We start from the raw sequence: 11,792 nt of genomic DNA, 5'->3' as shown, positions 1-11,792 counted from the left end.
ACGTAGCCGATGGTCTAATGAGAAAATTTATTTTTTGAAAAGGAATTTTCTTATTGGACCATCGACCACGTCCCGACATCCGACAGCGACATACGACGTATTGTGTAACAGGCCTTAGGGTGTTATAAATACGGATAAGTTATACGCATTCGTATAAGATTACTTATCTTTTCTTTGAAAGATGCTATCTTGTGCTATTCTTTATGAGTGCAAAGTGATGTAACCAATGAACGTAGTGTACGCAATGTATATATAATAAAAAGCGGGGAGTATTACTTCCAATATAAATACGATTATTACTATTACCTATAGTTATTCGAAATTTTACTTGTGGTTGTTATTGCAATATTTATAGTACACCTCACCAAATTAAAAGCTCGTTTTGGTTTATGACAACCATATCATATGTTGAATGAACCAATATTGTGTCTATGAGAAGTATAATACATTGTTAGATCAACCGTAACCTACGTAGTTGGAAGAATTATATAAAAATGTGGTTGGCTCCTAAAATGACTATAAATTATAGTGAGATCGTGATAACTGCAACCATTTTTTTCTGTCAGTGTACGAACGTACATTCACACAAATTACAAAATAGAAAAAAAAATGTAAATAAGGCTCCTATATAAACAACTTAAATTACGGATAACAATGTTGGCCGTTGAGATGTTAAAAAGAAAACTTATAGGCAACGTGAGCCAACACCTAGTTGAAAGTGGTGAACAATTATGTATAATATTGGTATCAACCAATTTTTAATGTTAGAAATCGCATAATATCGCAATACAGTTGTACGTTTCGGTCTGCAAAAGCGACCCTCTTCAGCAATGAATTAATTGTATTGCGATGTTATGTGATTTCCAACATAAAAAATTGGTTGATATTATACATAATTTTACTTTCAGCTGGGTGTTGACTCACATTGCCTACATCTTTTTTTTTAACATCTCAACGACCAACATTGTTATCCGTAATTTAAAAAAGCTATACAAGTACACGTGAAGTGACAAGAGAAGTTGTATTAGTAATATTTATTATTAATATGTAAATCGTGACCGCGAGTCAGTGGAAACGATTAAAGTTTGTGTAATCGTTTTTTTCATAGAATTTATGAAGACACTGATTTATTTATTATATTTCTGCGCTGTCTACTTTGTTTCCGTAGGAAAATTCTATTGCGTTTTTTAAATCAGATTTTAACGATATGTAATAATATTCATGATACGTCTAGTTTTATATATTCCTGAACGATAAAACTCGCTTATTACACTGTGCCATATATCAGGATTTCTTATCTCCTTAATTACATTTATATAGTGTAGAGTACAGGAAAGAGAAAAGTAGAATATCTTCCGTTATAGGCTCACACAAGACTAATACTGAAAAGAAGAGCGGCAGGATATGTTAGCAGATATCTATCATACGATCGGCTGTAACAGCTGCACCGGTATCCTTTTTTTCAGACACTACTAACGCTTTATAATCGTACAACGTAGACCCCTGTGTGCCAAGGCGGTGTAAGATGACGAGGAGATCGCGATTGTGAAGCTCACGTCGTGTCTATGTCGTCCAGCGGAATCGACAGAAAGGTGCAAAGCGTCGTTGTCTCTTAACATCATCGAAGAATAAATGCATGGTAAATGTAAATTTGTGAATCGCACAGCGGAGTTTACTCTTGATAGCATTCGTAACGGAATATAATGGCCGTCGTACGATGAGAAGTCGTTTCGTGCAATGCGAATCCGAGTTGAAAGCCGTGTAAATAATTTGCGAATGTAAATAATTGGCACTGCGCAACACCGATACATGTATCACGATTTTCGCATCTTTTTCAATTTAATCGAAATTAATTAATCGCGTACACGTCGGTCAGGAATGCGGGAATAAGTGCCACGCGCCGTTTCCGAGAAACTACACCGTGTTCTGATGTGGAGACATAAATCGAGAGGAAAATGAGAGACAGAAATCGTGATTTACTGACTTCTTTCAAGGTAATAGATCGAACGCTACTTAAGAACATCATAATCGTGAAGGATAGTCCGGTCGAAGGACATACGAGCAAACCTCAGTCGATATCTGTTCGCCCAGAATGTCGTTTATAACACTTGGCCGCGCTTATCGATCCCGCACGTTACCGATCGCTTTTGCTCTGTTATTCGCTTATAACCGCCGTAAATATCCGATTTACGGCTAGGCCAGACCGGTTCGTCGACGATAATCGGTTAATGAGTCGCAACACGTTTCCTGGTATTTCTAGCATTAACACGAACTCGTCCAGGATTTCCGACATTACTGGACATCTCGATCCCGCCATTCTGTTATTACTTTTTAAAATTTTATTTCCGTAAAAGTGAATATCTTCAATTGACCAATGTATAAAGGATAAACAGTACTACTCTGTATTTATTGCGATAAATATTACTACATTCCTCAGTGGTCGAACCGGTGAGACGCCCGCCTAGAGTGTAGGGAGGTCCAGGTTCAAACCCTGGCTGAGGTAATATTTCCCGCAGTTTCGTTAATTAGAATTTGCTAGCCAAGCGTCGTCTAGCAATTTTCTACGTTGGCTAATCATGTACCGGCGTTAAATAATTCTTCACGTTATCTTCAATTGGCTTCGCACGTGCGAAATGAAATACACAAACATTGGGATACTAAGGTACGCCTCACTTGGACACCTAACGCTACAGTGTACGATAGAAAAGTAGCAGTGGGAGGGGGTAAAGAGATCCGAGTTAATCTTAAAATAATTGTGTCAAATCGTGGAACCGCGCGTTTTGCGAAAACAAGCAACGAACCGTCTAAACTAATATCTCCAAGTGGCTACGAGCGCGGCAGATCGGTTAATCGCCGATCGATCTCGTTTCTTTCCCGAGCGAGAACCGCTACGCGGCACGCGAGGAGAAGCGGTATCTCGTCGGGACGTGAGAAGTGCAGGATGCAAAATAAAGAATAAAATACGTGCGTGCGTGCGTATGTGCGTGCGTGCGTGCATACTTGCGTGCGTGCGTGAGATGTTACATATGGATATTTACCGGTAAGGTTATCACCGCGCTGCTGCGGCCATCGGAAAGAAGGCCTGGGCTGCTGCTTGCTGCGCATATCTCCCGTCCGGTGCGGCGGCTCCGAGCCGCTCGCTTTTCAAACGATCGGAGACCACTACTTACCTGAAAGAAAACAAGATACAACAGTTAAAATTGTGTACATTTAAACTTTCTTAAGGTTGACCGCCGAACTTGACTGCTAACCGAAAGTCAAGTGATTCTCTGTCTCTTCTTAGATAATAAGCGAGAGAAAAGATAGGGATTCGACACTGAATTCTGGTAAACAGTCAACCGAAGATCATTTGATTCTCCGTCTCTTCTTAAATAATAAGATGGAAAAAGATAGGGAGTTGACTGAGCTTTGGTTAGTAGTCAACCGACGTTTGTGAAACTGCATGGCCCTTTGTGATTTACGCAATATCTCGCGGTGTTCGAACAATCAGATTTCGACAGCTAGGCGTCAATTTATGACTGACACTAATGTAAAAGTGCCATCTAAATCTTCTAAAATTCTCTTGACCGTCTTTGACCTCCGGTCGACCTAAGAATGCGAATGTAAATTCAGTAAGAAAGAAGAAATAAAAGCGACATACAGATAAAGAGAAACAACGTGAAGCTTGGGCAGGGCTGTCGCAGTGAAATCAATCATCCCTCACAATGTCCCGTTATTCGAGACACTTTGTGACGCGCAGTCAAAATCAGATTTACACGACTCAAAATACATAGTATACCTAATCGATAAATCTTATGTTATTCGATACTGTCTGTCTGATCTCGGGATGAATTCAAACGTTGTAGAAATACTATTTCCTGTCATTCCAAAGTCCCGTCAATAAATTTACTCACCCCATGTCACCGTCCTTTTTAAATTTCCCTAATTGTGTCGTATTAACGTAGACACGTGTTAAGCATTAAAAAGAAATGGTCAAGCTACGACCGGAAACGCATTTCTCGCAACTTTCAACTGAAACGCATCTCCTCGAAACTTTCAATTTTCCCACAACGATTACTTCTACTAGCGGCGCTTTAATATTACAACTATTCTTCTTCCCGGTTTAACTCTCGGTATACACGCCGAGGAAAAAGCACGCAACTTTTAAGACAGCTAATATTGAATGAGTGATATATCGCCCGGCAAACGTTGATACCGAGCCTCTAAGAAAATCCACGGCTTTTTCACGGCGAGCTTCCCAATCGACGCCGCTCTCGTGATTCCCCGGGAGGTGGCGAGCCACCCTACTCGACGGCTTTTTACGAAGGGTGCCAAACCTAGGATCGCGCGTCCCGCGTCGCAGCCCGCTCGCTCCCTCCCTCACCCGCCACCCCCTCGTCCCTTAACCACCCAGTACCGACCATCGTAACCAGCCGTATATCTTTCCGGCGTACGCCCTCGAAAGCGGCCGCCTTTGTTTCAGATATTTATGAGGCGTTTTAATTCGCACGCCGCGTCACCCAGCCGACCGGGGGGGGGGGAGGGGGGTGCCGAACGGGGACCGGAGAAAGAGGGAGCCGGGGCAGGGGGGGGGAGAGATGCGCGCGGGGTTTCTGCACGGCGTGACGGAGCGGGGCGCGAAGGCATAATAGGCATAAGGGTGCCCCGATAAAACGCCAACTCCCCGTCTCCCCGTCTGCCCCCTGCCTGCCTTCCCTTTTCCAGACGTAGGCCATAAGCGCAAACAAACTCTCGCTCGTATATCTCGCCTCAATGGTTTCTACGTCGGTGCGCCCAGGGGCGTACTGTACTGTATCGCGCCACCGTCGCGCCCCGCTTCACTTTTCTGTCCCCTCTCCGCCCTCCCCGCCCGCCGCCCCCGCTCCTCGTCTTCATCCGAAAACCCTCTCGGCCACCCTCTACGCCACCCTCTCGACCCTCCGCGCGAGCCAAGGAAATTTCTTAACCCATATTCGAGCGATTTATCGCTCGGCCGATGTGTATACGGTGTACCGTAATATTCTTAAACGGCGAGATGCGAACCGGAGCGACTCGCCGCCTCTGAATTATTCGCTCGTTATATAAACCGAACAGGTGAGTTTCTCGTTTCGCTTTCGACGACGGTACGTTAACGAGCACCTAATCTGATTACGAGACCGATCTTGACACTTGAAAGCATTATTGGATGATATCCTTTTCCCGCGATTGCCTCAACGATCTCTCTTCGGCACACGAAAATAGTTCTGACTGCAATTAGATACGCTACTTTCTGTGTGGATGTGTATATCTTAAATGGGACTTTTCGTTTATAAATATCGATGTCGCGGAACAACAGCTGTGATTGAAACTTGTAAATTAAGAAGACGTGAAATCTCAAAAAGAAAAACTGTAAGAATATCTCTGAAATAAATATGGGGCAGACATAAAATTAGACGTACGTGACGGTAATAAATTCCATCTATTAATATCGACAACGGTACAGATCGTTCTCTCTCTACTTTCTCCTCCCGCGATAATACGGCTCTCGCATTAAACTCGTATTAAATTTTGGAAACGCTCGGCAAAAAGTGGGAACGAAACTCGACCGTTAAATTCCCCGGGATATATCTCGGGGATAGGACAGTGCCGTGGATTAGTGAGGCGTTTTAAGCATTTTTCTCCATCGCGCCGGGGCGATCAATTCAAAATACAATCGCCAGTACGATCGCATTAATGACTCCCAACTAAGTGCACGTTTTTAGGAACACACAACATTCGTCTCCCTGATCCACGATCCTGGCCTGCTACGTCCCTTTACAACAACACCGACGTCTCCGTCCACCTTCCACGGTCTTCCACCAGCAACCACTTCTACCTCACCCCCCCTCAGCCCCTTTCGTGCCACGACACGCTGGAGAGGCAGCCGCACTCCTGCTCATGCTCTTCTTTACGTGCAGGCGAGTTTAACAGTAACAGTACGTCACCCTGTCACTCTTTCCCTCCCTCTCCCTCCCTCAATCTCACTCTCGTCCTCTCTTTCTTCTCTCCTCGCGGCGTCTCGTTCTATCTCCTTTTCCCGACCGTTCTCTCTCCCTCTCTCATTCTCTCTTTCTCTCTTGCGCTCTCCTTAACAGCCTTCACTCTCTAAAAGCCTGGGTGTGATCTATGGCGGGACGTTGCGTCACTCGGGGAACAGATGCAGGGCTCGTATATTACTCGGCCATATCTACGAGCAAGACGGCGAAGAAGGGAAAGGGGGCGAGTGCGGTGCAGGGTGGGACGTAGAGAGAGAGGGCGAGCCTTGCCGCACGGTCAAAAGAATGGCGAACGTCACAAATCACTCGGCTTTTGTGTGACACCCGAGCAACCCTCGCGCGAGTTTTTTTTCTTCCCGGGGTAAAAGAAAATTTACTTGTTGACGAAGAGATTCCTGCTAAACGTCAGTGCGCCCGTGCGCGAGGGGGATTGTTCTAAAAATTGGATTTTTCGCCGCCGCGGAATTTCGCCTTGCCCGATGAATGACGCCACCCGAAGGCGAAAGAGCAAGTTTTAATCTTTCGCGATGAAAAGTCCATTCGTACCGCTCGACGTCGCTTTAATTGCGTCAAAACTAACGTCGGGCGGATCGAAGTCCGCGCCCGGCGAAGACGCGAGTGTTTTTACGAATGTGAGGTAGATTATGTGCGCCGTCTCGTCAAACGTCGAACAATGAGCGCCGCGCGGCAGCGCGTTCGCCAAAGTTCGCAAATTGCATTACGTTAATACCGCAGCGGGTGAAATGTTCTAAAAACATTCCGCGTTTATCAATAAGACGAATTTTCTAACTGTCGAAACGGGCGAGAGAAGGAGAGGGGGGAGAAGAGAGAGAGAGAGAGAAACTGCGCTCTGTAAACATGCGGGAGTGAAAAGGACGGGGCCACGGTTCTCCGAGAGGCAACTGCGTGCGCCCGGTATCGTTTTGACTAACGCGACTTGATAAGACATAACGCGGCAACCGCGTATCTGGTACGCGCGATCGAAGGCCTGTCGCTCGACTAATTAGCACGCCGCCCTCGATACATATCGCCAGACACGAGTACGAAGTAGTGCCTTCACTTTTCGCGAACGCGCGGACAAAGGGGGGCGGAAATGAACGAAACGCATCGGGGATTCCACTTGCTCCGCACTTCACGTGCGAGAGAGCGTCTCCGTGTACGTGCGTTCCTGGAAACACTAGCCAGCTGTCTACGTTACGAGGGCAGAGGGGAGAGAAGGACCAAGAGAGAAGAGAGAGAGAGAGAGAGAGAATACGCGGCGTCGGTAGAGTAGACGCTTCCAGAATCTCATAAATCAGGTCAGGGTTGGCGACGGGGGGCGACTGCCGCGGTGGTTGCAGCAAGGAGGAAGCGGAGGTGGCTACGATGCGGGAGGGTTGTTAGGTAAAGGTCGACGCACAACAGTCCCATGCCGACTTGCGCGCGCACGCTCGTAAAATGCTTGGCGCCAATTCCATTCAACGGCATGGATTCGTATGACGGAGGGATATCTCTCGAGTGGGTCTTCTCGAAAGCGCCGACTCCGCTGTCGGCGTTTAACGTCGAGGGATAATTTCACCGCGAACGAGTGCTGCGGGCCGACGCGAGAGTCGGGTCCCTCCCTGTTCGTAACGCGGCACACGGGTTTATTATAATAGACGTTATTGCGAGCGGATAAATTGCGTAAGGCGCACACAGTATAGTTGGGGGGGGGGGGCTACTTGTAAGTGTATCGGAAATTGGCAAGCGCAGAAATTGGCGAAGGCGCGGGGAATAATCTACGATCTATCGATGCCACGGACGAGTATTTTATTACAGCCTCGTCGGGGATAAATTGTAGGTTGACTCGCGAATAGTTTAATAAAAGATCCGAATTTATCAGGAACATCAGCGTCGCGTCTCTCGCGGTGTATCCGGGGCTACCAACGCGTTACTTATTATCGTCGCATCTGCGTAATATTCGCGACCCGCGGCAGCGTAAGGCAGCCTGAAAGCGTAAAAAGAACTCATATACACGCGACGATCGATACATGAGACGAAGCGCGGCGTAGGGGAGGAGGAGGGAAAACAGCGACGTCGGAGGCGATTCGGAGGGACCCCAGATGGAATCAGTGCAGTTCGGAATATTGGAAAACGTCGGCCCGCGCGAGGAGCCGAAGGAGAGAAGGACCGGAAGACGGCGGAGTACGAGTAGAGCACTATTTATGACGCGTACGTGAATTCTGAGAACATTGGGGGATACGCCGTGTTCGCGTCACACCATCACCAGGGGGGGAAAAAGAACAACGGGCGCTCCGAAAGGGACGTGAACAACTGGCCCGAGACTTCTACTCGCGCGAGTCGCCGGAAACGCCCGGCGGACGTGAACGCCCCGCGCGCGAGTCTAAGTTTCGCGGCTAACGACGATAATAAAGTGAGAGCGTGCCTTGATGGCAGGCGATAATCAGTCGTGGCTAATCGAAGCCCCTCTTCGAAATCTTCGACACTCTTCCGGGTCGTAAAGTTTGATCGCTCGCGTTTACCCGCGCGAGCACGAGGCACGACGTAAAGGGACGGGGGGGATTCTCGGGGTCTGGTGATGCGAATGATTTCTGGGAGAGCTACGAAAATATTCGCCAGCGGATATGTTAAAAATAAAATCATTCTTATTTCGCGACGTATAATTTTGAAGAATTCAAGGATATTTATATATAAAGGCATTCGTGACAGTTACAGCGCTAATGCTTAAGCCCCGTTAATCCCCTTTGAGATGCGCCTCCGTTATTTTTACCGAGACTTGAAGAAACTTCAAATTTTTCTGCGCGAGAACGAACGAAGTGCAAAAACACGCATCGCGAAGCGAGCCGTCTCCAATAAAGATCGAAAATGAAAACAGGAGGGCGGAGTACCGGGCCCGAAATAGCGGGACGCTCGGCGCCGGCGATGTCCTCGGAGAGATATCGGGTGTTAAGCGATCTCGAAAATAATGAGAAGGGAGAGAGAGAGGTCACGGAGGATTCACGGCAGGGCAGTGCCGCGAGGTCCGCAGCGTCATCGCCGCGTTAAGGGCGCGTCCGGCAGATCAAAGACGCGAGTTGCTGGGGAGAGGGTGAGGTCCCGGCGCGGCGGATGGCATCCGATTGATTCATTGGACGCGCGTGCCTGGTTTCAATCCACCAGAATAGAAACCGCTTCCTCGGCACGCCAGATCCGCGGCTAATCCATCCAGCGTCTTTATTGCTGCACGACATTTATAAAACGTCGGGTAAGAAACGAGGACTCTCCGCGATCGCGTCCATTCGTCACCGATTATAAATCGTCAAGTCCTCTCTCTCTCTCTCTCTTTTCCTTTCTCGGCTTGTCGGATGTCGTCGCGACTGTCCTCCTCCGCTTCATCGCGAAGAACGACGCACCATCGTCGTCGTCGCTCACCGCCGCGCTCGGGTAAAACGAAGTATCAAACGCTGCCATCTCGGCTCGTGTTTTAGGCTGACTAGAGCTGACGCTCGGTAACACGCGGAAGACAGCCCCGGGCGGAATCGACGAAGGAACGAATTATTCATATCTCGCGCAATAACGCCGACAAGGTGGATTAACCGCGCGACACTCCGGCGAATGTAGCTTCCGTCGTGGATCAGACAAGCTTTGATTGACGAAGACAAGACGATTATATCGCGACGAACTGGCTCGATACACGGACGCGGGCTGCGAGACTTGGCCCACGGATTTCTAGCGGGTCGGATTTCAAGCGTTACTTAGGTCTTCGAGTAATATAGTAGGTGATATGTGGACATACTTCTCGTGAGGTTTAGCACGATTTACAAAGTTGCGCAGTGAACCGAGTTGCAAGTCGGGTGAAGATACAGAAACGTTGAAATTTATGCTAGCTCGCGTTACGACAGAGAGAATAAGGAAGGCGGCCGTATAAAACATTGATGGGATGACCAAAGCAGAATTGATGATTGACCGCGTGTCTCCGCGGTAAAATGTGACTCGAGTTAATAACGTATCTGCCATCGAGCGACTTTCTTAACGTATATCGAGCCACGGCATATGATTATTGCATATCTAATTTATAGATCTTAATTGGGGTATGTTTAATTTGACATTAATGATAAGCACGTCTGCATATTATTAGGTGTACCAGTTTAGCGCATGTATATAGATGATTTGTAGATCTCATCATTATATATCGGCTTCTAGGCTTCCTCTTGGAAATATTTCAAGTGAGATAATCGGGGAAGAGGCCTGTGATCGCGTATGCTAATCCAAGCGCGCAACCAGAAAAAAGTTCAGGTATCGTAACGACGATGCCATACGGTCAGCAGGTGAAACACGCACGCGGCAGTCTACGGTAATTTGATGCATTTAACAATCTCTGCATTGATCATCGAGCGTGGAGACTCGTAGCCGATAAGAGAGCGACATATTCCTAAGAAAAGAAGAAGAGGATAACGAACTTTTTTGCTTTCTGAAGAGAGACAGCTTTATAGTATTATTTCGCGCGATTATTCGCACATCCCACGAATTATAATATCCCGGCCACTTAACCGCAACCTTCCCTCTGTTACGGACGATAAAACGTAAAAGAAGGCCGAATGAGTCATTGGAAGAAAAGACGAGGGTGTGCGCGCCGGCTGATAATTATATTCGCGCGAGTAGTTTATTTGGTTGGCGGATATTTCGAGCCGCTATGTAGAGCGAGGCGGGAGTGAGGGGACGAGGTAGTAACCGGGCCAGATAGGTCCGGTGTTTCCCTGGCGAAGGTGTAGCGAAGATAAGGCGCTCGTTGCGCTGAAGCGTCCCTAGGTAGCCGTCCCGAAGCGTCTCCGCCACCCCCATCCCGCCGTCCCGCGTAACGACCGTCGGCGGTACCAATCCTAGAGCATCGCCGACCCCCCGTGTAATATCGCGCTCGCGCCTCCCGTCGTCGTTATCCTGGCTGCTCGGTGTCTACGGTCGAAACTACGTCGGCGACGAGTGCGCGCACGCACACGTTCGCGTCGGACGAGCGGGAATCTTCAAGGCACCGCTGACGGTCCTTGCGGAAAGAAAGAGGCGGAAAGGGAGGATGAGGAGGAAACGGTAACGTGTGTGTACGCGCGGAGAAGGTATAGAAAAGACACGGGGAAGAGGGTCCCTTTAATACCGGCACCGATAGCCGAGTGTTTCGAGTAATTGGCAAGTAAAACAGCCCTCCGACATGCACCGGGATACCTCATCGTACCCCCACCCCCAGGCGGCGGCCATCCCTTTCTTCGTGCTCCTCTCACGATGGCAACCGTGAACGTGCCAGCTGGGAAGGAGGCCTCCTACTATCCCGGGTTTCCTAGACTCTAAGATGCCCCCTCAGGAGCGAGAGAGCCTCGGTATCATCCCGTGAGAGGGCGAGAGCGCTAATTAAAGAAGCCGAATCCACCTTTTCGAGGATCCCGCCGTGGCGCGGATCGAGTGCCAGAAAGATCCTTTCACGATTTCGAGAGTAAGGTACGTATCTTGTTGGGTCAAGGAGCTTCTACGGGGTAAGAGCACCGAGGGTTAAGACCATTATCGTCCTTCTTCTCCTCTCAAAAGTCAAGCGCTTCTCGAGCGGCGAGGGTTGCGAGTAACGAGTAGTCATCTTCGTCTATCAAGCAATAGACATTAAATCGACATTTCTATTTGTCGCGAACCGAAACGAAATTACAAAGGCCGTACAGTACGTGCGAGTCTTTATCTCTTTATCATTTTTAATCGTAACGAGTGTGTAAATGAGCTTTAGTATTGTTCTCTCAAGCCTTCCACAGCGTTACAGACATCGTCCGCAACTGAAATTATGATCTCTCTCTTGTCTTCAGTTTG

The 11,792-nt window shown here is 48.0% G+C and overlaps 1 protein-coding gene across 2 annotated transcripts in view; it reads right to left on the bottom strand.

The window, feature by feature from the left end:
• Positions 1 to 11,792, bottom strand: part of LOC105561049 (protein tiptop) — a 96,488-nt gene that overhangs the window by 54,073 nt on the left and 30,623 nt on the right. For both annotated transcript variants that reach the window (XR_001008873.1, XM_012010695.1), the window contains exon 2: positions 3,039 to 3,170. Coding sequence is in view for 1 of the 2 variants with exons in the window: in XM_012010695.1 (XP_011866085.1) it covers positions 3,039 to 3,105 (67 nt within the window). In the remaining variant the exon portion in view is untranslated. The remainder of the gene's footprint in view (positions 1 to 3,038; positions 3,171 to 11,792) is intronic.

This window comes from Vollenhovia emeryi, unplaced genomic scaffold (genome assembly GCF_000949405.1).
Source record: "Vollenhovia emeryi isolate VEMERY1.0 unplaced genomic scaffold, V.emery_V1.0 DF939213.1, whole genome shotgun sequence".
NCBI classification, from domain to species: domain Eukaryota; kingdom Metazoa; phylum Arthropoda; class Insecta; order Hymenoptera; family Formicidae; genus Vollenhovia; species Vollenhovia emeryi.
This window is presented reverse-complemented; position numbering and strand designations above follow the sequence as displayed.